Genomic DNA, 22596 nt, shown 5'->3' on the forward strand with positions numbered 1-22596 from the left:
GTTCGTATCAAAACACATTGAGACAAGAAAGTGAGCGATTCGAATGCAATAAGATAAATAGTTCTTAAATTATTTAAACATTGTCATAGTAAACAATAACGAGCAGGATTCTGGCTCAACATAACAAAAAAAAAATGGTACAGGAGATAATTATATTACACGAAGCATGTGTGTGCCAGGGGGACGAGCGAGGGAACAGCAGGGACAGAGTCAATATGACTACGGGGAAATAATCGCCTCCGAAGAACTGGATGACACCGAGCCCGGGGGAGAAGCGCTAGGGAAGGAGCTTGAGCCCAAGGGTGAGTGGCAGCAGGGGCAGCCCAGCTCTGCCAGCACCTCTCTGGGGACTTCTCCCCACTGATGCCACCAGGACACGGGCACCTTGGCCACCCAGAGACACCGTGGTCATGGGCAGCCCTGGCGGGAAGATTTTCTGCTCCAGGGACCACAACACCCCGTCCCCATTGTGCCTTCCTGGTGCAGAGGCGAAGTGCCATACCCACCCACTCTCACACTGGATGACAGTGATTGAAACTCTCTTTCAGGGTGAGTAAGATTTGTGACATTTCATTAAGTTACCTTTCGGAAAATAAGGTTGTTATTTAGGGCAGTAAAATAAACGGAAGCTGGGGTACAGCTTGAGCCTGTCCTGCGGAACACAGACAACCTCAGATCGGCCAAGGGCAGTTCTGAGGAGTGTGTTCTGCTGAGACAGCATTATGAATTAAAATGAGTATAACAAAGGCAGGATAGGAAGAGAAAAATAAGTCATAAATAGGAGAAGAAAGAAAGCGAGACAGGGAAGGCAAGGCAGGGGCTCTGGGCAGAGGCTGAGGCAGCGCACACTCAAAGGAGGAGAGCTCATCTTTAGGAAACTGCAGCTGCAGAAAGTGCTCCTTGATCCTCAGGAGTTGGACAAGCTCCAGCGAGGATTCTGGCCCTGCTTTCCCTTTTCACCTCTCTGATCTGGCAGAGAGTTAGTGCTTAGGATGAAATGGCAGGGTTTTTTCCTTTTTAAATTTCCCTTACAAATGGAAGTTAACGGAAAGCAATGTCCATCCCAAGAAATCAACAGAATATTTCAAAGATTTGCCCCATCCCCACCCAGTATTTTAAGTAAAAACCCCCAAACAAAAAAACCCCAACAGACCAAAAGGGTTTTTGTTTCATTTTGTTTTTGTTTTTAAGTCTTAAGAGACTTTGAATGATTGTTCTGAGAGGTGCTATTAGGACCCTCCACACCACACGTCTGCCTGTGTTCACAAAGAGCTGAGTCAGTTTTGCACTCTTTGCATTTCAGGTTTTCTTCTTCCACCGTAGTGTTCATCTCACCATTATACCCCTCATGTCCGTTCTCATTCATCTCTGCCTGTAACTTCTCCCTTTCCTCTTCTTCCTCCTCCTGCTCCTCCTCCTCTTCTTCTTCCTCCTCCTCCTCCTCCTCTTCCTCCTCATCTTTTACTTTGTGAACGATGAAGAGGTGTCTGTTCAGAGAGATGTGAGACGTGTAACACAAGCCGCAGAACAAGCACTGATACGTGGAGCTGTCTGTCTTGTGCTGAGGTATGTGTTCCTGAAACTCAGTACTGATGTCTGTTGCAAATCCACATTTAGCACATTTCCAATGCGCTTTCAGTTTTTTGGCTGACGGCGCGTCTGAACCTGCAGTGGTCTCTGCTTGACCCAGCTCATCTGTTGCCATCCTCTTTGGAGATCTTGCCTTAAAAAGTAAGATGGAAAACATTACATTATTGTTCAAAACCATGTAAGAATAAGTCTTAGCTTGCTAAATTCCACACATGCATTTGAAGACCTCTGAGAGCGAATGTATTTATGTCTTTCGTTACAAACTAAATAATGGCATGCCTATGGGCTCTTCTTGCATTGTCTTCCCTAACACCACCTAAACACCTCGGGGTTACTGCAATGCTTAGTCCATCCTCCATCCCAACACACAGGATCTCAGCTGCTGTCCTGCAAAGTGAGATGGGAGCTCTGGGAGGGGCTGGCTGGGCAGAAACGTGATGCGAAGGTGAACTTGAACATTTTCCCCTCTACTCAGGCATTTTCTTTGTGCCATCTCTCATTAACTCATCCCCTCTGTCTTACAATCCCACAGCGTGCCTTTCCTCCCACAAGGATGGCTTGCTCACATATGTCCCTTCATGTGATTTTGTTATCTCCTTATCCAGCAGGATTGTGCAGTCTTTGTTTTACACACACTTAGGCTTGTATTTGCAGACACAACTAGAGCTGTACGAAGCAAACTGCCCTAGACACATCAGCTCTGCTTCGAGGAAGCAGCCACCAGCTCATGGAAGTGAGTTCCAGGTTTCCCTTTCACTATGCCTGTGACCACAATACAAATACAGCATAAATACAGAGGGGACTCAGTCTTGGTTATAGTCCCTCTGTGCTACGGTACTGATGAATGACAAACAGCAGTAATAAGGAAAACCTACTGCTATTTTTAAAGTAAACGGAACAAAGAAACCCAGCCAGGCAATCCTGCACTCCAAATCAACCCAAAATAAAATCAGTTGAATGTTTGCTGAAAAAAAATTGCACAGTCCTACTTAGGAGGAACACCATTCTCTTATGTAACATACAGTAAAAAAAAAAAAAACAAAACAAACAAAAAAACGAGAGAAAGCAGAAAAATGCACCATGCTCATACACCTAAATGAAACAACACCATGGCAAGGGAAAATGAGGGTAAAAACAGACCCAAATTAGTTCTGGTTACAAAGCAGCCTGGAAAATGGTCAGTTAGAGACAGGGCCACACATTCAAAAATAATTGAAAAATGCAAAATACATTGCCCTTGTGCTGCCACAGCTCAGCTGCGCTTTCAGTTCATATCACAACACTTCTAGAAAGCAACAAACTGTATGGAGTTTACAGAAGAGGAGGGCAATCTGCCCAATGGATGTGAGAGGGCTTTACTGCCACAAGGCTGCAGCTCGACACAACACCCTGAGTGGACAGCTGCTTGCAAGGTACACTTTAACAAAAAAAATAAGAATATCAGTTACTTCTGCTGCGTCTCTCTCTGGAGCTTTTGCTTTGGCCATCTGGGATAAGTCTGGGTTTTTGATGCCATGCATGAGGCTGATGTGATTCTCCAGCATGAATGGCTGAGGAAATGTTTGATTCTCATCTGTGCAGTACCTTGGAAACAAAAAAGGAAGAAAATTTATTAAGGGAGATGCCCAACTGTTCATTTCATCCTAACAGCTCTTCGTTACGTGCCAAACCAAGAGGTGTCATTGAAGACAGAAGCTGGTGAGTAACGTACTATTAGATTACCGAAAGAGGCAGCAAATCACCGTTTTAATAATAAAATATTATCCCTGACGAATCTAGAACAGTTTAGAGCTTACCACAGTAAGTATGAATGAGAACGAAAGTAGGACACACATTATTTACAGTACAGTACTTAATAAACACAGGGATGAGTGGAGATCAGGCCCACCGTGATACATGCCACACAAGCACAAGGTAAATAATCAAGATGGAAAAAGAATGGGAGAAAAACAGCTCTCAGTTGAGAGACCTCATGACTTGTGGAACACAGGGGAGCCCTGCAGCAAAACCAGGTCCTGCACCCAGAACTCCAGAACACACACCAGTGCAGCATCACATCCACAAGACCATATTTACCACAGCGCGCTTAAAATTCTTACAAAACCTCTGCACTTCCTGCCTTGATAACAAGAATCTAGTCAGGAACACTCACAAATGCATCATTTACGCGTAACCGCACCTTAAAACTTGGAAGGCTTCAAGAGGTGCCAGAAACCACGGTGGCATTTCAAAAGGAGATGCGGAAGGGTTGAGCCAGCTATTCACCGGCCCTCCTGGGTGACCAAGGTCTGCTGCAAGTAAGTGCCAGGTCTCGCAGGCACATAAACCACCCCTCTGCAGCACAGTCAAGCATGCAGAGTATTATGATTAGCAACTGGGACACCCAAGATGGACTTTGTGCTCTTCTGCAGGCTGCCAGCATGACACAGGGACGGTCCATAAGCTATGCATTGACCCAAGCAATGAGGCAAGTAATATCAGACTTCTCTGAAATGCACAAAATTGCAGCTGAAATGTAGGCAGCAGGGGATGAAAAGCAGCACATCGGAGATTAAGTGTCTCTGGGCAACAAAGACATTTTTAACAGCAGACAGGATGATTCCTACTGATCTTCCAGCTTCTCTACTGGATGGAAATTAAACAACTGTATTTTCATATTGTTACTGACAGAACTGCTCACTGAATATTTCTGTTTTTTAAAAGGAACCGGTTGGATGATAAATCAATATTTAATAATGATGGAATTTTTCTCCCTCATGAAGGCAAGACGAGAGGTTATTAAGTGGCATTTATCAAAAATAAACAAGTTGAAAATCAAGCATTCCAGACAGTTTGTACTTGAGACTGGGAAAACCAGAGCAAGTTCTGATAACAATAACCAAGTGCATTATGAAAGAAAATACATAAAACATCAGAATATCTTGCAACTTGTTTTAATTTGGAATTCTTTTCATGGGAAAAGATGGGAAAAGTTGCTAAAAGATGCTTTCCTAATTATTCCAGTGACAAACTTGGCATGAGGGTGTTTAATCAAAACCTCCAGCACTGATTTTGCCCGACAAAGTTAACAGAAGGCAGAGGCCTACGCATGGCCAAGGGAGAAGGGGAAATCACAGCTTGAAATGTTAGAAGTGAGAGGACAACTACAAGACAGCACAATGGAGTCTCCGAAATACTTGACTAATGGATTCAATAACAAACTTCACTTATACTTCCTGGCCTTCACGTGGAAATTCAGGAGTAGAGGATGATGTGAAGTTAAGGCATCAGGACTGATACAAAGTGCCTGGTAGGAAAAAGAAAAACAACAGCACCCAAGCAAAAAAGGAAAGCAGCAGCAGAGACATGATGCCTTTGAGTGCAGAAAGGAGCCAAAGAGGAATTCAGAGAGATGAAGGAATCACAAGTGGTAGTAATGAAGGTGATTTTTATAACAGCACTCTGCACTACCTAAAAGGGATTGAGCCAGTTCAGAAACAGGTTTTGGAAAAGACCCAAGGGACGGAGAGTCTTCCACATCTCCTGGTGTAGAAGCTGTTCTCGGGTCTAAGGCACACAGGCATAAAGGCAGCTGGAGGAGACACCAAGGGCAGACAAAGACAGGGTATGTAGATAGGGAGGAACATGGCCACAGAGGCTTGGTAGAGATGCACTGAGGTCAACTAGCTGACAAAGGGAAGACCATCCAGAAGACCTTGGATCCAAATAAAAAGCAGCTGTTGGAGACTCTGGCATAAGATTTTCAAGGAAGAGACCTAATGTGAAGGGTGCTATGATTTCACTAAGTCTTCCACTAGAACAATTAAAGAGGACACAACCACTGTCCAGTTACGACTTCATCAGCAGATTTTGAGAAGGAGCAACTATGAACTTGAGAATTAAATACAACCACAATTCACTTGAATTCGTAGCTGCGTCTGATGTAAATATGGCATGACCACAAACCCTTGGGTAAACTATGGATCCACAACTGCATGCTGAGAAGTAACAGAAGAACTGGACTCTAGGGTCTGTACAAGCTAGTAGGTTGGCACACCCCAGGTTATTTGTATGCAAATCCTTCCTGGCTAGACCTTATTTTCATTTTGATTCTTATACACCCCACTTGGAAAACAACCGATCCAGAGAGAATAGATTTATACAAACCAAGAGCACAAAAAGACCATCTCCAAAGACTCCAAAGACCATCGTCCACAAACTTAAAGCAGAATGAATTCGGGGAGTACTGGGAGCCAATGTTTCATTTCCTCCAGAGGCTGCAAGTCACAGCGCAGTTACAGGAAATGGAAAATGTATAATTCCTGGCTGGAAAATGGGTTGGGAATTTACTCCTATCAGGCCCTGTGGTGATACCAATCCTTCATCCATTTTTAAAAAGCTACTGTGGCTCACTATGCAATCCACAGACAGAGTACATGAGAGATGTACTCTTCAGAATAGGCTTTTAGTAATTTAAGTGCAGTAAAGCAATAGCACACTCTTCAGAAACACTTGCATTAAGCCAAGATTTTAGTTTAAAAAAATCCTGTACCCTACGTCACTGCAAACTTCCCTTCATACACAAATGTACTTTAATTCCATGTTTTTTAGAAGGATATCTGAGAACCTGAGACAGGAATCAAGTCCGCATGATTGCTCACTGTATGACTTATTCTGCAACAGTAGATGAGAACAGTTGCAGAGGCAGTTTTGTAAGCACTGAGCTCTGTCCTTAACTGACATTGTATTCACAGTTAAAATATGTTCACCGGCAACAACTTTCATTCACTGCTGATTCACGTAGTTCCTCTGAGGTCTCCAAATCCATTTTCCAATTTTGAGGTGCATCTTCTGAAACAAACCCAGGAAGCTTAATTCTCCACCGCCCTGCAGTTTGAGCAGTCAGTTCTGCCTGTGCAAAGTGGTGGCAAGACCTGGTGCCCTAGATTCATTAGCAGTTTACACACCTTTTTTCCAAGGGGAAGGCACGTGAATGATGCACAATTACACAAGCCACAAAGCAGCAAAGGATTGGCCCCAGATTTTATCAGCTGTTCCACAAGGGCATGCAACATAATTCTCTTTGCACCTGCAGATCTCAAAATCAAACCTTACCCTAAGTTTCCAAAAGGTATTATGCAGTCCAAATCAAGGACTTACTTTAGCCACCAAGTCTCTCATGTCTAAAATAGTCTTCTCACTCTCTTTCAGTAATTTCTATCCTGGAGTAGATTGGAGCAGACACGATCTATTACAAATAGCTCGGAACTTGAAAGATTAGCCTGCTATTGAGTAGAAATTTGAAACGTGGTATTTAGTACATACCAGCAAGTGTAAACTTTCTTTGCTGTGTCGTGATTATTGCGGATGTGTCTACGCAGACTGTTGGAGGCGTTAAATGAGCGTTCACACTGTCGACAGGGATACCTCTTCACAGACTACAGAAGAACAGAAACATCTTTTAGTAACAGGGAGACAAAAGGTACTGACTGGATTCTAACTTTCCCATGCTGTACATCTGGACCTTACCTCTCACGTGCAGAATATTGCTCTTCCACTATTAAAGATCACTGATATTTTGGGGTTTCACTTATACCCAGCCCAACAGTTAGTTAATTATAAAAAACGGAATTAGTTAAAGCATATGCTTTTTAAAATTAATATTATTAAATGGGAATTGCATTAGATGTTTTTGCTGTGGGCTCATTTCATTACAAGACCCTCTGCAGAATTAATTCAGGGGAAGGTCCATTCTCACCCAGACAAAGGCAAGACCCCAGTGCGAAGTACACATCTGCCAAGTCTACCCTTCCCTTAGACTTTTTAAATAAATACAAGTATTTACTGAACTATTTGGCAAACCTATAGAATTCAAATGGCACTCTCACCCTGCCCTAATCTTCTTCTCTTGATATTTGTCAGGTGGGCAACCTAGCATTCCATTCCCCCAGTCAAGCTAGAAGGAATCAAAGACGATGATCCAGATTTTGACAGCCTCTTCTCATGGGACTCAAAACAGGGTGATTCAGTACATCAAACAAGAAGTCCTGATGCCAAAGTACTACAAAATCTGGCACACACGACATCTTGGCCTGTGTTCTGCAAGCAAGTTAAGAATTAACTTGACAGAACTAGGTCAAGGCAACACAAGGCCTGAGCTGGATAAAACCAACAAAATTGAGATTTACGGTTCCTATAACGATACCTCTGCGCACAGCATGTATCTGTTACAGGAGCCTTCCCCAATTAGATGTACCATGATATCTACCAAATAATAGTGTCACTAGAGAGGAACTGTATGTCCTTCTCCAGCTTTATTTAGATCCGACTGTTGAACCAGCAACTGGAGAAGATATGACTTTCCATCCGCTTACCCAAACAACAAAGCCTGGCATTAGATGTAGTGGGAGAAGGAACAAAAAAACCAATAAGGTACACAGGTTGTGCAGTATATGATCAAGGACAGAAAGTGTGCTTACAACAGGCTACTTTGTTCTTTCTCCTGGCTCTACTCTTATTCCTCAATGAGCTGGCAAACAGATTATCAGTTTCTTTTTGCCTCAAATATTAATGATTATCAGTCTGGCTTGCTAAAAATGTTGTTACCTAGCTAAAGTGTTTCATATGAGTCCTTACCCTTCCATGACTTCTCTTCATGTGGGACACGTAGGTTTCCCGATCAGGAATCCACTGTGAACACTCCTTGCAAGTCCAACCAGTTCTTCTCAGTCTGGACTTGGATTCGGGATTGTGTCCTTCCATCCTCATGTCCTTCCTCGGCAGAGACGAGTGGGACGTCCCATTGGCTACTGACAGCTCCTTTGGTAGGTTATGAACCTGGTTCCTCGATGACTTCTCAGACTTCTGGCGAAAGCTTAAAAGCTCCTCAGGATTCTGAGGGACTCCATGAACACCCTGGACAACAAAAATAATCAAATCAAACATAACATTAATATATAATTTGTATAATACACCTTTATCTATAAATAACTAACACCTATTATCTAAATAAATAATTTAAGCCCCCCTCCAAACACTATGTTAGTGTCTTACTCTCGTATATTGTCCCATTTCCCCTTGAAGCTGGCTGCAGCGCTTTCCCCAACAAGAGATTTTCCCAAGAAAGACGAAGCTTCTATTTATGCTTCCTGCGTGACAACAGCAGCTCCTTGGTGCTGTCTGTTTAACATTTTGGATGAGCTCTGAGAACTCTGGTTAAAAAGGGAAGATGTAATGAGAGAGAAATGCTAATTGTCATTATTTCAAGAGCCTAAGCTCTAAAAACACATTGCTTTGGTAAATGCCGAGCGAAATGTTTGCTGTTATCTTGGGGGCTCCAAAGCTGCTTGATCTTTGCTCAAGGGAAGGGAAGAGACAACCTCTCAGTTTCTCCAACCTTATTTTCTTTAATTCCACAATGCCTACTGCTATTTACATTTTCACAGTTCAAAACTTTGCTCCTGACAAATAAAAGCAAGCACAAAGCCAGAAACCAGCCTTATATGGAATATGTTTTCAGGCTCTTTGGTTGTTCAACAGGCCAAAATCCCTGTCCCCCAAAAAAAGTTGTTTTAACAAAGAAAATTGAACATAAAGAAAATAATCCAGAATTGAAGAGCTGTGGGAAAGCAAAAGGAAATAAAATAGCAACATACCAAAGAAACCTCAAGAAATTCCCCTAGGAACAACAACAGCTCATCCACACAAAAGGATAATTTAGAGGTTTAATTGTGCACAGTAATTAATAACGGGTAATGTTTCAACACACGAAGGCCCCAGGCCTTTGGAAGTCTTTCCTCGGGTTAGACACCAAACACAAACTTCAAAACACAAAATCTCATCTGAGAAGACTGCGCTTTGCACCTGATCCAGCTGCTGTCCGCAGAAGCTCCTTCACGAAATCGCAGGGCAATGGCAGCTGCTCCGCAGCATGGCCAGCTATTTAGGGTAACATGAACACTTCACCTTTATCCCCATCTGGAACTCTCAGGAGTGTTTTATGAGCAAGGAGTACATTAGCACCCATTACTCCATTCCTCCTGTTATTACACCACTGGAGGAAAAAGAAAGGAGCACAGAAAAGTGAACTGACTTCATTGCAGAATCAATAACAGGACCCAGACCTTCCAACTCCTCTCTTATCCTTTAACAACGGAAAGTCAGGAAAGATGAGAAGCCATACGGTTTCTTTGTTTTTCATGGGGGCACAGATCAGACAACACCTCCTACAAACGCTATACTGCATAAAGGACTGGGACCAAGTAGAAGTGATGGGTTAATGCAATTACTACCCTGCCACAGCCAAAAAGCCTTTTTCAATTAAAATCTCAAAGACATGTTGATGGCCAAATACAGTGGTTAAAATATTTTACAAGTTTTGTACTGTCGATGTCAGGGTGCTGGTGCACAAACTGCTGCAGGCAGGTCCCTGGGCCTGGCATCTGCAAATGAGCTGCAACAAGCTGAGTACTTCAACTCAAACCCAGCCATCAGCATCGGGGCTGAATGCCTCTTTGAAGGTCCCAGCCTTAATCTCAACTCTGTTTCCCCAGCTATAATACAGGAAGATTAGCAATCATCAACTTCACAGGAGGGCTTCAAATTTTAATTCATTAACACACGCAAAGACTTTCCAGATTTGCATGTTAAAGGCAAAGGGGGAGAGAGCAAAGTAGTAGTTTTGAATGTTTTTCTCTTTTAGGAGCGAGCTAAGGAATTGTCTGGCTATTTTAAGTGTAAGTATAAACAAAGTCACCAATTAAAAAGAAAGTCACTGTTTTTTGCTAATCAAAGGGAAATAAGACTTTGCAAGCTCTTCCTTCAGAATGATACCAGCAAGTCTTCCAAGACAATTTTCACTCCAGTGTTAGATACTATGCACAGAAATATACTGACTGAAACAACAGGAAAACATGGTGCTCGCATTCATGGTATAATCGAATCTGCAAGCCCTCATATGCATCCTGCTAAAAATCACCACCAAATGGGCAATAACGTGCTTTTCATACACGTATCATAGAATCACACAATGGTTTGGGTTGCAAGGGACTCAAAGACCATCTGGTTCCAACCCCCTGCCATGGGCAGGGACCCCTCCCCAGCAGCCCAGGCTGGCCAAATCCCACCCAGCCTGGTCTTGGGCACTGCCAGGGATGGGGCACCCACAGCTTCTCTGGGCAGCCTGGGCGATGGCCTCACCACCCTCTGAGTGAAGAATTTCTTCCTTATATCTCATCTAAATCTACCCTTTCATTTTAAAGCTGTTACCCCTTGTCTTATCCCTTACCCCCGACAAAGAGTCCCCCCCAGCTCTCCTGCAGCCCCTTCAGGCACTGGCAGAAGCTGTGAGGTCTCCCCAGGGCCTTCTTTTTTTCAGGCCAAACACCCCCAGCTCCCTTAGCCTGGTTCCATAGAAGAGGGGCTCCAGCCTCTGACCACCCTTGTGGCCCCCTCTGACTTGCACCAATAGGTCCATGCCCTTACGCTGGGGCACTGGACCTGGACACTGAGCTGTTGACCAGAACTCTTTGAGTGCAACCATCCAGCCAGTTCCTTACCCACCGAATGGTCCATCCATCAAATCCATGTCTCTCCAACTTAGAGACAAAGATATCATGGAGGACAGTGCCAAATGCTTTACACAAGTCTGGGTAGATGATGTCAGTTGCTCTTCCCTTACCCACCAATGCTGTAACCCTGCTGTAGAAGGCCACCGGATTTGTCAGGCATGATTTGCACTCAGTGAAGTCATGTTGGCCGTCACGAATCACCTGTTTTTCATGTGCCTTAGCACAGTTTCCAGGAGGATCTGCTCTGTGGTCTTGCTGGGCACAGAGGTGAGACTGACTGGCCTGTAGTTCCTAGATCCTCCTTTTGTCCCGTTTTAAAAATGGGGGTTATGTTTCCCTCTTCCAGCCACCTGGAACTTCACTGGACTGCCACAACTTGTTAAATATGATGGACAGTGGCATAACAACTTCACCCATCAGTATAACCGAACTACGAATGGCAGTGAAATCACTGCATTGCTTATTGCAATATGAGCTATTACTGTGGGAGTGCAGATTTGGAGCACTCTCTGGACCACCACTTCCACCAAGTTTTTGGGCTCACCCAGAACTATCAATCTTCAGACCATCTCCTTGAGCATCCCATGCTGTGCCGGGCCTGCCATGGAGCGGTGCCAGCAGGGACACACAAAGCAGGGGACCCTAATCCCAAAGGCTGGCAACTCCAGGGCAATTATTTCTGCCTTGGTCATTCTCATCTCATGATCTGTTGTGATTCTGCAGGCAAGTGGAGCAGCTGGGGAAGTGGCCAAAGAGCCAAAGCTGCTCTTTTTTTTTTTTTCCCCCTGTTTGAATTCCAGAAAGAAAAGATCCAGCTTTTCTTATATAAACCCAGCAATACTGTGAGCAGAGAACACTTCTCCCTGCCTCCCAAGCAAAGATAAAGCTTCCTACCAAGCTTAATCACTTCCTTGGTTTAATATAGAATAGTTTAACAATCAAAAAGATTTACATGTAGAAAGTACGCCTTTGTCACAAAGCTAAATTAGATATAGATGAGAGTAACTGCCTGCAATATTACCAACTAATTGCTCAACTGGTGTATCCAGATAATACTGTAAGTTTTTGCAGTCTATTTTTCCACTATTGCTCAAGAACCTTCCACTTCTTCAACCAATTTCCTTTAACAGTTGACACAAACTCTTCGTGAACTCAAAACTAGGACCTCGTATCAGTAAGTGGTGGGAGTTACCTACCTTAACGTGCTGCATTAACTGCTGTTTCTGCATATACACCTGCTGACACTGCGGACACTTAAACACGCCCACTAACAACTTGTTGGTATTCTGCTGAAAGTGCTCTTGGAGCAGCTTCTTCTTGTTAAAGACAGTCTCACAAGAACATTTGTAGATCACCCTGGAACAATTTAAAAAAGAAAACTCACTCTCTCTTCGTTAGTTATCTTGAGAAGACAGCGGAAGAAGTTATCTCGGCAAGTTAACTTCAAAAAGGGATGGGCTTCTAACGAGGGCTGCGCTCCCAATGTATTGTCAACATACACCCACGTGGACCACCAAACCATTAACTCAACTGGGAAGAATTACAAAATGCCCCAGGCACATACCACAGCCTGCTAAAAATAAGTTTACTTATATGCATATGTGTAACTACCTACACGTTTGTGTCAGTAAGTGCAGATGGAGGGGAGCAGACCCACAAGTATACTAGCTACACATTACTTTCAATCCTGCCTTTTCATGCTCCCTCCCTTACACATTTTTGGCACTAACTCAGGGCTTGATACAAAGTGGAAAAAACAGGAGGTTTCTCTCCAGTGATTTTTTGGGGCAACGCTGCATGGCACAGCTTTCTCTTCCTTTTGAGTGCCAGATTCAGCAGTTACCCTGGAGACACCTACCACAAGGTGCCACTCTGACTCCTGATGGACAAAGCGTAACAATTAAGGTCCTTTTACAGATGTAAACAAAACCAGGAGCCCCAACTCCTCTCCTCCTACCCAAGCAGACTGCATTCCTATCAAGGAGAGCACCCTGTTGTTAGGAACAAACCTCTGCCAGCAGACAGTGGCAGCTATTTTTCTGATATGAGGACAGAAACCAAAAAAAATGAAAAAAATGGGATGGAAAGGGGGAGCTCTGGAACTACCCAGCAAAGGAAAAGAACGGGTAATAACAAATACTCACTGAGTCGTCTTGTGAGGCTCTCCTGGGTGCTGGCTGGTCATGTGAGCCGTGGTGCTGTCTGCTGACTTGAAGGCCATTGGGCAAAAAGAACACTTGTGGAAGACTTCGCAGTGTTTCTCATGAATGTGCACTTTCAGCAATGCGAGGGTCATGAAGACATTGCCACAATGGATGCACCTGGGGGACACATGAAGAAGCAGCTGAGTTAAAGCTGCAATACTGCTTTCAAAAGGCACACACCAAGGGAAAGCAGCACAGAGGGAGGCAAGCACCAGGCTATGGCAGGTCCTCGTTTAGTCTCTTCAGTAACAGCGCAGAAGAATCAAGGAGGAATACGATACAGGAACTCACAAGCTGGGCAGATCTTACAAATTGGCAAGTGAATGCATCTATAAAAGAAGCCTTCGGAGACTACAATGATGCAGAAAGAACAAAGGAAGATATGGTAGAGCAAAATGCATCCCTGTATCTCTGAAAGCCAATTCTTTTACAGGTGCAAACGAAGAACTGAAGTAGAAGCATCTGATGAGGTCTCCAGGTAGTAACAAGCATCATAAAGTTAATCCCCAGCACACTCACACACAAAAGAAGAATATTCAGCTAAGAAATCTTCAGTAACCCTGTACAATTGCTTTTTCTCATACTACACTAAGCAACAGCAAATGATGACAGCAACAGCAAAGATACTGAAAACAGCAACAGAAACTGATTAGGCTCATTAAAATCATTAAGACCCAGGTGCTGTCTGGATATCGCTTGTCTGGGAGCTGGGGGGACGCTCTGGGAGGACTGCGACGAAGCAGCAGAGGTTGCAGGTGGAGCCAGAGGGTTCTTCTTGGCAGCCTAAAACAAAGCCCTGGGGCCAGGAGGAGGGCCAGGGTCACCCAGCACGCTCCTGTGACAGGCCTGCCCTGAGATAGCAACAACTGCCTGCAGCCACACTACATTTAGGCTTCAGTGCTCCTCCCAAGCACCCACCCTGCTGCTGGGAAGCCACACGCCGACCCTGCAGGGGCGCATGAGGATGCAGGCACCTGCCCTCGCCTGCACCAGCTGCAGGGGTCACCATCCCCGTGGCAGCACCCAGTCTGGCCCAGGACCAGAATAGCTGCTGTTAAGAAGATTCAGTCAAAACGAGCCGTGGCAGAGCTCTGCTCGAGCCAAACGCTGGGCGTCCTGACCACAGCAATGAAGGAACTTCCCTGTGAGGAGCCCGGCTGGGCACGTGTGGGACCAGCTCTCGTGCTGGCAGGATACGAAAGGCACGTAAGGGGTAAATTCCTCCAGCGAGGCTGGAGTTAAGCTGCTTTGTGAATGTTTTTTTCCTTCGTTCTGAGGTTTGCCGTTTGCCCATGGTGCTGTTAGTGCTCGTGTGCTCACCAGCACCGCGGCACGAACGCCACACCAGCGGCACCGCCGCAGATGGACCCCAGCTATCTAGCAACTGGAAGAGCTCCAAGCCTGTATCAAAAACAAACAAGCCGCCTGATTATTCTTCCCTCCAAATGAGCCTCCCGACAGCGCTTAGGAAACCAGTCTGTGCTTTGAAGTTGTACTTCAAAAGCTCCTTAGGCAGAAGCCAGCCCAAAGGAGCCGAACCCTCTCCCCCCAAAATACACACAGAAACGCTCTTTTCTGGAATTTACAGAGGGAAGCGGTGACAACAGCTGGTATCGTCCTTGGGAAAACACGAAAATGTTCTGCTCAAGTAGTTCTGCCTTCGAGCCTGATCCTCAATCATGTGAGCCAGGGAGAGAGGCTTCTATTGTAGTAACACCAAGAACCCTGTTATTAGGGAAGAATAAATTTCCAAGTACAAATGGGAGAAAAAGCACTAACCCTGCCAGTAAGCTCTAGCTGGTACACCCAGGAATATTCAACAGGCTTCTTCCACAAACACTTCCCGAATCAACATGAAACGGTTCTGCATTATGTTCAGTTTTGGCAAGCACTAAAGACTTCATAAAGAATTAGGGATGAAATAAGTTCTAACTTGGGGTCAAATGATCACAAGTTAATTTAATTTATAGTAAATGGAAGTTTAAACAAAAGCCACTTTGTAATCAAGAATCCCGGTGCCAGAAGGACAAACTTTGATAAAGTAAACTAATTAGCAGAGCAAAGTGGATGGAGGATGTCAGAGGCTTGCCATGTAATTTCTGTAAATTACAAATTCTGCTATCATATCCCAAGCACGGGGGAATAGCTTGCAAGAGAAGGCTCCAGGATAGCCTCAGGGCAGGGAAGGGTGGCGTACAAGTCTTGGAAAGAATCCTGTGAGAGGAGATAAGGCTACAAGATGTTGTTTTAACCTTCTGAGTATTTCCTACGCTGTCATCACCCAGCCCCTGAACATTCCCGGTGGCACCAAGAAGGAAAAGGGGTGCTACATGGTGCCACATCTGTGGGGACAGCTGGACAGTGCCTGGAAAGGGGGGGAGGTGACACTTGGAGCCAAGTGGAAAGCAGCATTTAGGACAGTCTCGTTAATTTTAATGCTAAACTGCAGAAGACCTTTCTCATCTTCAATGTAATCCACACTTAAAACTCAAATTCAACCAAACCTGCTCCAAACTTCATTGGATGCATTGGGATACCAGCGGGAAACAGAACAAGGATTGATCAGAAAAACAAAACCAAACATATGTATTAGAAATTCAAGAAAAATGGATATCTATCGTGAAGCAGCAAAAGCTGAGCTGACCCTGGAGAAGATTTAAAAGAAATCCTTGGCTTTTCAGTTCTGCAAGTAACAAAAACAAAAAGAAAGAAGTCCCTAAGTGACCACAGGACAGATGCCATGGATTATCTAGATATCGTTCCACAACTTGAATTTATTTCTTCTCTTTTCACCAATGGCAATGACATCAACCCAGCAGCATGGACAGGAAGGGTAACAAGGATGGCACAGCCAGATGTTCACCTACTCAGTGGATTCAGTTTTCAAAAATGAACTTCAGAAGATACAAGTTAGGGAAGTTAAAGAAACTTAACTGCTAGAGAAACCGGTTAAAGCTCAAACACCGTAAGTAGCATTCTCTAGCTCTGTCTTGTTTTAGATCTTCATTACTGTCCCTAGCACAGAAAGCAGATATTTGCTTATGACATCTGCAGATGGATGGAAGCTGGCATTGCTGACAGGCATTAAGGAGGCATCATAAAGATATTACTGCATACATCTGGAATGAATAATGTTTAAAAAAAACACAATGTCACACATTTAAGAATCAGGAGCAACCTCTGCTGTTGGTTGCTGTTGACTGTGAGCCCATTAATGGGAAACAGAAGAGAAAGGACTAGCACTGGATCCTTGCTAAGAGAGCAAGCTCAGGCCAGAGTAACCCTGTGACCCATTACTGACCAGGGCATTTCCAGGGATGGGGATGCTACACAAGTGGCTCAGCACAATGAAGCTACGCCTAAATTTGGGATTCTCAAGTGCCAGTGAAGTACAAACAACTACATTAAAACCACAACTAGTCTTCTGATGTCTACTCCCATTCACATTTTTCCACCTCAGGGAAATGTTTGTTTGCTTTTTCCAGCATTCTTCCTTCATCCTTCTCACAAATTAATTCGTTTTTCGAACAGCCTCAGTATCAGAGCCATTTAATTTGCAATCGAATTAATTCTTCATTGTGGGCTGTGCACCCTCAGATCTGATCCCACATGAAAAAAAAACTATCTAATTAAATTCAGAATCAGCTGGATACGTCTCTTGTCTTCATGGTCGAAAGAAAACGCCCTTGAAAACTTAAGTGTGATTTTAGAAGCCACACAGTGGAAGCTTCCTGAATTTGTAATTTTAAAAGAACAGCTCCAAGAGCAGAAATTGCCCTATGCACTCTGAATTTCATAGTATTTAACGGTAATCAGAGAAAAAACAGGACTTTAAGGAATCTTGAAAGGTCACCTAGTCCATCATTCATCTCCTGAGCAAATCATCTGCATCTCAGCATGAGCTGTGTTGCAGCTGAGGTGATCTACACATACAAAGCAGGAAAGGCTTGTAGGGAAAAGTAATGTCTTTTATTAAAGCAATCAATTTGGCTGGAGAAAAGACAGCACAAGCACACATACACACCACCTTGGGAGCCTTCCTCCATTTCTCTCAGCTCATGAGAAGCATTTGCAGAGTTTCAGGGACATACAATAAAATAATCTGTACCTTTCCTGTGAAGGCACACATCCCTCAGTCCATTATAACTGACATATATATAAGTTCTACCCTTAAAGAGATTTAGAGGATTAAGTTCTGCAATCTTTTTGCTGTAAATATCAATCCTGAGAGGACCGTCTGCAACGCGAAGTTAATACAAGCATCTTTCAACTTAAAGCTGCCTCAAAATCATTTCTGTGCTCAGAAACCTCCCCTTAAATTCTTTTAGTCATTTCCCGTTCCAAATGTGTTTCGTCCCACTGAGAACCACGTGGTCCTGTGACACATCCCCTTTTGCTCCCACCACAAGCAAGACACATTTCCAAAGACCTAAATCCAACTTCCCCCTCCCTCTTGCCACCCCAGCGCAGAACTTGTGGAGCTGGCACAAACCTGAAGCCGACTTTGCGGGAGTAATGCAGGCAGTTCTCCTTGACGTGAGTCTGGAAGTAGGCAGAGCGGCAGACGGCCCCGCACTCCGGGCAGCAGTACGGGGACTTGTGAGCGTGGATCCTCTGGTGGGCGCAGTAGCTGCACTGGTTGGGCAGCATCATCTGGCACACTTGGCAAGTCTGATGGAAGAAAGGTTATGTTATTTATTTATTTATTCTCTATTTGCTTCTCCCCCACAGTTCATCCCAGAAATCTTTCAGGCTTAGGGGAAGCTCCAGCACATTCCCCTGCCTACCTGGCATTAGCCCTATGACACACCATGCCATACCTTTGCCATCTTTTTCCATAACAAACCTAACAACTTTTCTAATTAGCCATTTCAAGTGAGCGTATCCATTCTAAAACCAAACCCATGTGATTTATTTCCCTTTTTTCTTCTACAAAAAGAAAACACCAACTTTCAGCTCTTAGCTCTGAAAACCGACGCAGCCACTGCCCTCATTTCAGCATTAGGACATCTGAGAAGGAAAGCACTTTCCTCAGCATGCCCACGTCCTGCACCCAAATCACCAAGAGCGCAGACTTACTCCCCTTACACTGGCTCTGAATGCTTGCCACCGAACACAGCGCAGTGCTGCTGTGCCTTCCCTACCAAAACCACATCTGTGCCTCCTGCAAAATTTCTTCTAACTGGACCAACTCTGAACTTTTAAAGAACACGAGCCATGTGTGCTATGATATCCTTATAGGTACTGCTTGATAACCTTGTATTGGAAATGATGCAAAGACGCTTATTCTCCCTGTTTCTGTGCCTCTTATGAAATCCAATTTTTTCTTTCTGCTGTTAGAAGGGCCTCACCTGATAGCAATACAGCTCTGCAGAACAAGCATCATTTACATGTACATGACACAGAGTTCAGTACTATAACAGTATGTACGTGTGAACAGCCATAATAGATACCTACCTTCTGATCTGAGCCCTCTAGGAGCTTAAAGTCTCTTCTGTCATTAATAAACACATGCAAAATTATTCCTCTGCTCCTAACTCCAGCTCAAGAATGAGCTACAGCAAGCAGCTAATTATGCATTATCAAACTGGATATTTTAACTGCATCATTTCTTCCACTCCAGTTAAAGAAGGCTCTGAAGAAGGGAGTACATCTTTGTGGCCAAGTGAAGCTTTTAACATAGCACGTGTACACATAGCTGGACCAGCCTAAGTCCTTCAGACTTCGCTGCTGGCAACCAGGGTAGAAAGCTGGGAGAGATTTGACAAAGTCTCTCTAAATCTGACAAAAAGTAAAATAAAACCAAATGCAGTGAGGGTCAGCTACGTCTTCTACACCATTGCTACGTCATGGAGCATCTCTGATGCTCCAGTACGTAGTTAGAGAATTGTCAAAAGTACTGCAGGTATCAGAGAACATCATTTATAATAAAATGCACAGCTACAACAAATCCAAATTTTTGTTTTGTTTTGTTTTGGAGGGGGAAATAAAAAATTAGGCCCTTGAGGAAGGAGGAAACTTCAGAAGTTGTCAAACTATCCAAAAGACGTGATTTGAGATGTTACAAAATAAATTTAAAGCAGAAAAGATTTCCATAGGAAAGAGAAGAATGGCTGGAAGGAACTGTTTTGTAGAATCCCCACACAGACACCCAAACCTAAACCACATTCAAGGGCATTTTAGCCCTTCCCAAAACGCCCTAATTTCAGCAAGGAACAACAGCACTACTCAGTCATGGTCTGAACCCACAAAATATAAATGGCAATGGGAAAATGGGAAATTAAAATACCCCCAGGACCTCTAGGCAAGGAATATTTTAACTGCTGAGCTCAACCTTCAATTCTCCAAAGCGCTCTCAAATCGCCAAAGAAGAGCTACAAGGAGAAACTGATGTTGAGGGCAGTCTCAGCTTTTTTTATTGTCTTTTACAGAATTTTTTCTAACCGGGTTTCAATTTGCAGTGAGAAGTGTCACTTTTTGGTGTTGCCAGAAGAGGACTCGTCAACTTTGACCCCACCTAGTATTTAAAGCAGACTCAGCACAAACACAAGCAGAAAGCACCTTTGCCCTCCTGTTGTAGCGAGAAATACTTCTCCACAAACCCAAAAAACTGCCTTGTTGAGGCTGATTAAATTTTGATTTTAAGGCAGCAAAGAGACAGCTTGGGGCTCACCTCTTGCATCCCAACATGCTCTATCTGGCACCCCCAGAGGCTCCCTTGGCCCCTGGGCAACCAACACACAGAAAAACCTGATTCTTCACTGCCTGGAGTGCTTGTGCTTGATCTGAAACGTGCCCAAATCACCCCTCTGCCTGCAGCATTCAAGGGGCTTTGTGGCTGGGCAGTGCTGCCTGGAGGTGTGCAGGCTACACACAGAAGCAGTGAGCTTCCCCACAACATGAAAGGCTGTCAACAACCCAAAATATGCTGACACAGGGTAGAAATGTTTGGGGGCCACCTAGCAAGAGGCATCAACACTAACGGTTATCTTCCTCAGACCTTGCAACAGCAGGAAAGCTGCCAGAGAGTGCACATGCATGATAGGGAATAAAAAGCAAGAGTCTGGGGAGGATAAGGAGAAACGAATTTATTGCGACTATGGATGCCATGGCAGGAGCTGGAAGGATTCCCACACTGACACCATGCTGCAGAGTGGGGACAAAAAAAAACAACCAAGCCTCCGAGTTCAGATTGTCTCATGGAAGAGACGAGAATTTAGGGAGCAAACAGACAAAACGAAGAGCGATGAGTCACGGATGAATTAGTAAGAGTAATGAAAACTGTCATCTTTAACCAGCATTGCTGGTACTGTACTTGGGAAGAGTCAACACCGCTTTTCCCTCCCTGCTTCATCCAAGTTCTCCAAAGGACTCCAAAGCCACGAAGGTAAGGAAGATGTGCCCTCCAGATGGGTCAGTCTACCTGGATTTCCAAAAAGAGTTTTGCAATGCCCTTCTCTAAAGGCTTTCAAGGGAACTAGCTGCTAGGGCATACACAAAGATGACTTATGCATGGATAAATCACCGGTCAGAAGACAGAAATAAACAGCTCTTTCATGGAGGAAGGGCTCTAGGAAAGGTCTGCTGGAATTTGGGCTCTTCAAAATACTCACAAAATATCTGGGAAGGGGAACAAACAGTAAAATGACAAGGAAGGCTGATGATAGCCTGGTTAACTCTGTGTACTATAAATAAGAACCAGTCACGAAGAACTGCAAAAAGACCACAGAGGACTGAGTATCCAGGTAAGCACACAGTAGGTTACGTTTGGCTATCGAATCAACGTGATGTGCATGGGAAAAGCAGTCAGCTTTACACATGGAGCAACAGCCTGCAAGCCAACCACTGCCACTACAGGAAGGAGACACTTCTGAGAAACCATCAGCAGTGATCTGCAGCAATTAAAAAAATAAATTAGATGTCAGGACTGAATAAAAAAAAAAAAAAAGAAAGAAAAAAAAGCAAAAACCAGCACAGGATGAGACAGAAAACATCTCCCCCCTGTACATAATGCCCACAGTTGACTCCTGTATGAATGGTGGTCTCCTCCTTCGCTCCAAGGTACACAGTAATGCTGAAAAAGGTTCAGTGGAAGAAAATAAAACCGGTAACTAATGCCTTTAAGCTTATTCTCATCCTTTCTTTAAGGCCTGCAAAGGACTTGAGGCCAGAAATCCTGCCATTTAGCTGCCCAGAGGCAGAACAGGAGCCAAGGGGCAGCACTGTTTCAGCTCCCCACGTCCCTAAGGCTTCATCTTGGAGCCCAATTGGCGTTCTCTTTTGCAACGCTTCTGCTTTGTACGAGAAATTTTAACTTGGTTCCAGATGTCACATTTTTATCTCTCTCCTAGTTTTCCATGACTTTTCAAAGAAGTCTGGCAGCAATTTGAGACATTCATTAGTCAGTTATTTCTAAAGCGTGTTACCAGGATATGATTTTGAGTTGTGTAATGTCTGCGTTTCTCATATACTCCCATAACCTACACTTTAATCAAGAGTTATTTATTACAAGTTTTATTTAATTCTGGTTCGCCTGCCACACAGCATTCAGGCTTTTCTTTCAGAAGTCACAATCACACTCACAGAAAAGTGCTCAGAAGCTCAGGCACTTCAGAATACTTAATTTTATTCCCATTTCTATTTATTAACGTCTTCAGAAGGGAAAAAACTACTAAAAAAAACCCTAAATACTCATTGAAGTAGAGTTAAGGTTAAAAAAACATGCTAGACCAACTCTTTCAGAGTGCTAACTGCAATCCTGAAGCCACAAAGGTATTCATAAAGCAGGAAACTTGAGGATAAAGCCCAGTTTTGCTGTGGGAAGTGTCTGCATAGAGACAGCATCATTGACCCTTCCACTTCATTAAAACAATTGACTAAATGACTGCCTCACATTTGGTCCGTTTACAAGCATGTTTTCGTCCAGCCCAGCTGTGCACAGCACACCGGATCAAAGTCAGAGCCATCTCCCTTCTCACACACTGGCAGTGCCGCAAAATCCCGGTGGGCAATCCTCCCGGTGGCTACAGACAAAGCCTGCAAGCAGCCAGGGCACCATCCCATTAACACCCCACTGGAGGCTGAACCCGGGGCACGAAACCCTTCGCTTTCACTACTTCTGACACAAACCGAAAGGGAACCAGCTTCGGTGCAAGCAGAGACACTTCACATTGGGTTCAGACCCTCTGCTGCTACAGAGGGTTAAGGGATGCTGACAAAATTCACATCTATTTAACAAGAAGACCCCAGACTCC

At 44.1% G+C, this 22596-nt stretch overlaps 1 protein-coding gene across 3 annotated transcripts in view; it reads right to left on the reverse strand.

Moving 5' to 3' along the window:
* Positions 1 to 1137: 1137 nt before the first annotated feature.
* Positions 1138 to 22596, reverse strand: part of ZNF592 (zinc finger protein 592) — a 39243-nt gene continuing 17784 nt past the window's right edge. For 2 of the 3 annotated variants that reach the window (XM_032195214.1, XM_032195216.1), the window contains exons 4-10: positions 17835 to 18013; positions 13283 to 13459; positions 12335 to 12494; positions 8206 to 8484; positions 6895 to 7007; positions 3039 to 3174; positions 1138 to 1723 (exon numbers count right to left, since the gene is read on the reverse strand). In XM_032195214.1, coding sequence (XP_032051105.1) covers positions 1187 to 1723; positions 3039 to 3174; positions 6895 to 7007; positions 8206 to 8484; positions 12335 to 12494; positions 13283 to 13459; positions 17835 to 18013 — 1581 coding nt within the window. In that variant the 3' untranslated portion in view covers positions 1138 to 1186. The remainder of the gene's footprint in view (positions 1724 to 3038; positions 3175 to 6894; positions 7008 to 8205; positions 8485 to 12334; positions 12495 to 13282; positions 13460 to 17834; positions 18014 to 22596) is intronic. The other variant, XM_032195217.1, reaches the window with a different exon arrangement.

Source organism: Aythya fuligula, chromosome 11 (assembly GCF_009819795.1).
Source record: "Aythya fuligula isolate bAytFul2 chromosome 11, bAytFul2.pri, whole genome shotgun sequence".
NCBI lineage: Eukaryota > Metazoa > Chordata > Aves > Anseriformes > Anatidae > Aythya > Aythya fuligula.